Genomic DNA, 5998 nt, shown 5'->3' with positions numbered 1-5998 from the left:
ATTCAATTGTTTGAGTAATAGGTAATGAGTTTAGAAAAAAAAAAAAGTTAAATATAATATTTTTATCTTTAAAATTTGAAATTTTAATTTTTATATCATTTGTATGTTATGTACATATGATAATTGATAAATAATATGAAACAAGTATTGCAAATATTAAAAATAACATCCGAATTTTTTCTCCATTTTTTATTTTTGTAAACAAATAATTCTCCAATCCAAATCCGAACTCAAATTTTATTATCTCTGTTTTTTTGACCGATATTTTGATCGAATCGTTGAATTAATGAAACAAATTAATCTGAATAATTATTCATCCAAATAATTCTCAAATCCAAATTTAATAACTATGGTTTAGAACAGAAATGCTTACAATTTACAGTCTTTTTTCGTATTTTAGATAAACATATGGTAAAACGTGTTTTAAACCGTAAAAATCAGAAACCTGTTTTTGCTAACAGTTTCTTGCGACAGACTAGCGGTTTATTATTATTATTATTTATTTATTTATTTTTATTTTTTTTCCTTGAGCATTGAAGATTCTTGAAGTTCCGAGGGCTAGCTTTTCCTTATTTCAGAAGAGGAGGGAGAGAGAGATCTAAGAATTTGAGACGGAGAAGGCCGAAAGGGTGTGGTATTTGAAGGTGGGAGTTGAAACAATGAGAACTGACCAGAATTGGAGAAATGAAGACTCTCTTCCTTGGTGGCTTCCGTTACTCATAGTAACACAAGGAAGTTTAGGAATTTTTTTTGGGTCTGCAACTCCCTCTCTTGCAGTCTTGCCACAGAGGGATCGCTTTTTCTGTCTTCTTTGTTTGCTGGTACGTAATCTCTTCTCATATCCTTTACTTCTTCATTTATATGGTGAAAGATAAGAACCCTGAAATAGCGAGTGGCAGTGCCGTTAAGCGATTGGGAACAATCAGGTATACTCGTTGTTCCGATGCTCGCAGTTATATGTTTTCTCGCCTTTTTTCTCTACTAGTCTCACCGATTCTGGGCTTCTGAGCGACTTGGTGAAATAGAGTTGGGGAGGAATCAAGGTAAATATGGAGGAAGCATATCAAAAGTCAACCAGCACGGCGCCACCGACTACTTTTTCTTTTTGTACACGCCTATTACTTGTTTGATAAATTGATTGATTGGAAGCAGTTGACCGTGTCCAATAATTCCTACCAAAAACCCATTTTGTAAACCAAGAAAGTTCATTGAGAAAAAGAGCACTTTGTGCATCTTAATCTTCTCTGCAACTACAAGTTATGGCGGCACTAGATTGGACTTCCTCTGGCTCCGTTTCCTTCACTACTGGATTTTCTAGTTACGATGTGTTTCTCAACTTCAGGGGCGAAGATACTCGCAATAACTTCACTGGTTTCCTAAACTTAGTTTTGAAAGACAGAGGAATCGATGTCTTTATTGATAGTGAAAAATTGTGGACTGGAGAAGCTATTGGCCCAGCCTGCCTTAGAGCAATCGAGGGGTCAAAAATCTCCATCCCTGTCTTCTCTAAAGGTTATGCCCATAGTAAATGGTGCCTTCTGGAACTTGCACAGATTCTTAAATGCCACATATCTAATGGTCATATGGTCCTGCCCATATTCTTCTATGTTGAGCCGTCGCATGTTCGGAATCAGACCGGATGTTTTGAAGAAGCATTTCTGGAGCATGAGAAGAATTTCGAGCCCCATATTGTACAAAGTTGGAGGGAAGCTTTGAGAGTTATAGGGAATCTGAAAGGAGAAGTTATTGACAAAAATAAGTAAGTCTCAGTTCCACAAAATTCCTCTGAAAGTAGTCTCACTATCATACCATGAACTTAATGAATTATGATCTGTATATCTCATTTCATTACCCATTCTACTTCTATCCTTGGCTACTTTCACTTTGCGCCCCCTCCCAATATATAGTTCGATTTTTAAGCTTTTATTATAAATTCAACTGAATTGGATACATTATCAAAGTAAAAGATTATCACTAAATAATATGTTTATAACCCCAAAATCTTTAAACAGAAAGGGTAATATTACCTTGCCTAGATAAAATTATTGCTGTTCAATTTTCTATCCATTATTGTGGAGTTCTTCTAAGCATGGTGAATAAGGTATTAGAATACATACTCATAGTATATGAAGAACAAATTATTACAAGAAAGAAATATCCTTATTTGTTCAGCAGACATGGAACTTGGTGCAACATCTAAGGCTGACCATGTATATCTCAAGTGATTCAAGATTTTTCCAAGAACTAGGACATTTCAAACTCATATTAATGTAACATCGGGGATTTTCGACATTGTTTGAAGCCCAAGATTGTTAGGTTGATCATAGAAATTCACTTTTCCTCCGCTGATGTAGGGTATTTAATAGCTCAAAGTCGCTAAATATTGGAATCAACTAGTAACTTATGTTGACTTGATGCTCTGTTATCACTCCAATGATATTTGCATTTAAGCTATAGTTGCAAACACCTATGACCTAAATTAAAAGCAGCCATACCTCTACTTCATACACAAGGATACATATTTCCGATTTTTACTTGTCCTAAATTCTCACTAGTGTTTATCTCTGATTGCCTTCCATTCCATAAAAACTTAGAACTTATATGTTCTTTTTTACTAGATATTTTCATCTCTTTAGTTATTGTGATTTTATTTTTGATATTAGAATATATTGCAGGGATCAAGCAGAGATAGTTGGATTAGTTGCCAAAAGAGCTCTGGATGAATTGGTTAGTAACACGCACTTGGCTGAATGTAAATACCCTATTGGCCTAGATTCCCGTGTCAAAGATCTATTATCTTTATTAAATATTGGTTCCGATGGTGTTCAGTTCGTAGGAATCTGTGGTTGTGGTGGCATTGGGAAGACAACCATTGCAAGGGCTATATATAATCGCATCCTATTATCCTTCAATAGGCATAGTTTTATTTCAGACGTTAGAGAACAAGCAATACAATGCATGGGTCTAGCGTCTTTGCAGAAGCGACTTCTTAAAGATATCTTCAAAACAGATTTTGACATAGGTCAGTATCATAGAGGGAAAAGATTGATAGAACAAAGACTTCACAAAGAAAATGTTCTTCTTGTTCTTGATGATGTGGATAGTAAAGAACAGGTAGATGCTTTGGCCGGTGAACTCAAATGGTTTGGTGAAGGAAGTAGGGTCATAATAACAACCAGAGCTGAACATATCTTGAACGTGGCTAAAGTTGAGAAAGATAAAATCTATTGGCCTAAAAAACTGGATCTTAAGGAATCTCTTCAACTATTTAGTTTGCATACCTTTTCAATGGATCATCCTCCTCAAGATTATATGCAACTTTCACATGATGTGGTACGTTATTCGGGAGGATTGCCTTCAACTCTAGAGGTGTTGGGATCTTACCTTTCTGACATAAGCATCAAAGAAGTTTGGAAAAGTACATTGCAAGAATTAACCGCGGGTATAACTTCTATCTCTTGCTTGGCATCTTTACACACAGAGAGAGAGAACACATGTCCTATGAAAGACAATCCCCCTGGTTGGAGCTCACTACTTCATGGAACCAATGGAAACAACACCACTGTTACTAAGGTATCTAAATCCACTGGGGGATATCTGAGTTCAAATGACTCCATAACTACTGTTGTTGAGTGGTTCACATTTAAAGCAAAGATCAGATCTGCATTATCTAAATTCACCTGTGGATATCTGAATCTAAATGTCTCCATAGCTACTGATAGAGTTAGTAAGCAGTTCAGAATAGCAGAGATCCAAACTGCAACAAAGAATTTTGATAATTCAATGATTGTCGGAGTTGGAGGCTTTGGCAGAGTTTACAGAGGTGTAATACATGACGGCACGCTGGCAGCATTCAAGCGAGTGAATCCACAATCTGGACACGGCCTTGCAGAGTTTGAGAGAGAGAGTGAGATTCTACCGAAGCTCAGGCATAGACATGTGGTTTCCATGATTGGGTTCTGCAGGGAAAAGAATGAAAAAATTTTGATGTTTGAGTATATGGCAAAGGGGGTTCTCAGGGATCATCTCTTTGGAAATGATCTCCCACCATTGACATGGAAGCAGAGATTAGAGATTTGCATAGGTGCTGCACGTGGGCTCCACTACATCCACACATGGGAAGAGATTGGTATAGTCCATGGGGATGTTACGACATCCAACATACTATTGGATGAGAACTTTGTGGCAAAGATGTGTGATTTTGGGTTTTCAAGAATATGTCCTGCATTAGATCATACCCATGATACTACTCCTTTAATGGGAACCTTTGGATATTTTGCTCCAGAATACTTGCAAAGTGGGCGATCGAATAAAAAGTGTGATGTTTACTCTTTTGGGGTAGTACTGTTTGAGGTAGTTTGTGCCCGACCCGTTGTAGATGCAAAATTGCCAAGAGAGCAGGTCTGGCTTACAGAATGGGCAGTCCGATTGCAAAGGCAGGGATCACTTGAAACCATTGTGGACCGACAGCTTAGAGGTAATTACTCTCCAGATTCATTGAAGAAGTTTGGGGAGATCGCAGAGAAATGCCTTGCCATTGAGGGTAAGAACCGACCCACAATGGGGGAAGTGTTGTGGGACTTGGAGTACGTCTTGCAGCTGCATGAAGCGTGGTTAAAATGCAATGCTGGTGAAGAATCCACCAGTGGATTGGTTAATACTATTGGGTTGTCTGATGAGTTCTCTTAGATGGATAACCCTCAAGGGGGGTTGAGAACAAAGCACAATTTTCAATCACTGGATCCAGATGTTTTACATTCTTAAAATGTACATATTATGCATTTGAGATAGACAATTGTGAAGAAGCTCCTGATAATGTCCAATACAGTTGATGGAGCTTGGTAAAAGGTTTGTGCTGCCTGGGTAAATGCCCGGGTTTGAGTCTAGAGGATGACCCAGTACCCACATAGGCAAAGACCAGCACTCTGTATTGGTAATGGCCCTTTATAGTTTATGGATGTTTTTATGTAATATTCTATTTTTTAGGGGTCCCTGTTCCTGCTCAAGGGTTCACTAATAAATCTTATTCTTCTGATTCTTGCTTTTTAATCATTCTATTGGATTTGTGTTGTTGGATAACTAACTTGCAAAGCATAAATTCTGGCACAGACTTGACTCGACTAGGACCTTTTTGGTGAATCATTGTGCAGTTGAACATATTAGATTTGCTGATTGTGTACTACAAAAGAACCATCAAAATATTTAGCCATTCTGTATGTCTATTTTCTGATCAATGCAGAATCTCTGTTCCATCTTTTGCTCACCGATGCTATTTAATACTTATTTTTAATCCTAATCTTAATAAAAATCCAGTTTTACCATATCCAACTTTACTTCTATTTCATTTCTTCTCTCATTGAATTCTTTTACTTATGCCCTGAACAAGTCTAACCCTAATAGTGCAACAGTAGGGCATACTGTAGACCATTCGTGAATAGGGGCACACAATTGCCTATGATGGCCATTGATTTGCTTCAAGCATACTGAAGGAATTTTTGTTTTCATAAAATGTATATCTTCTTTTTTTTTCATTAGATGAGAATTTTTTTTTTTTTAATGATATGATTGCAGGGATCAAGCAAAGATATTTGAATTAGTTCTCAAAAGGGTTTTGGATGAATTTGTTAGCAGCACACACTTGGATGAATGTAAATACCCTATTGGTACATATCCCCATGTAGAAGATCTATTATCTAAGTATTGGTTCTAATTATGTCCAATTCATAGGAGTCTGCGATTCTTGTGGCATTGGGAAGACAACCATGCCTTTAAACTTCAATAAGCATAGCTTTATTTCAGATGTCAACAAGCAAGACTCTCCTTACAAATAATAAAAAATAGGACCGAGTTTCCCTTACCAATAGCGACCATTCACAGCAGGAACAGGATCCAAGGTGGGAAGGGGTCCCTAGACCCTAAGAAGGTGTGGTGAACCTCATTGTGCATCAAGGGAAACTCTGTCCTAAAAACTACATTCCAGTCATATAACTTTTAAAAC

At 37.1% G+C, this 5998-nt stretch overlaps 1 protein-coding gene across 3 annotated transcripts; it reads left to right on the top strand.

Moving 5' to 3' along the window:
* Positions 1-540: 540 nt before the first annotated feature.
* LOC122064448 lies at positions 541-5049 on the top strand. Of its 3 annotated transcripts, none has more exons than XM_042628146.1 (3): positions 541-821; positions 900-1759; positions 2676-5049. In XM_042628146.1, the coding sequence occupies exons 2-3, from the start codon at positions 1260-1262 to the stop codon at positions 4687-4689; spliced, it is 2514 nt and encodes an 837-aa protein (XP_042484080.1). In that variant the 5' UTR covers positions 541-821; positions 900-1259; the 3' UTR covers positions 4690-5049. The 3 variants fall into 3 exon arrangements, with proteins under 3 accessions (XP_042484080.1, XP_042484081.1, XP_042484079.1); XM_042628147.1 differs by having other exon boundaries at positions 541-1759; positions 2676-2727; positions 2830-5049; XM_042628145.1 differs by having other exon boundaries at positions 541-1759.
* Positions 5050-5998: the final 949 nt, after the last annotated feature.

Source organism: Macadamia integrifolia, unplaced genomic scaffold (assembly GCF_013358625.1).
Source record: "Macadamia integrifolia cultivar HAES 741 unplaced genomic scaffold, SCU_Mint_v3 scaffold1653, whole genome shotgun sequence".
NCBI classification, from domain to species: Eukaryota; Viridiplantae; Streptophyta; class Magnoliopsida; order Proteales; family Proteaceae; genus Macadamia; species Macadamia integrifolia.
Note: the sequence above shows the minus strand (reverse complement) of the source record. Positions and strands in the feature narration are given on the sequence as shown.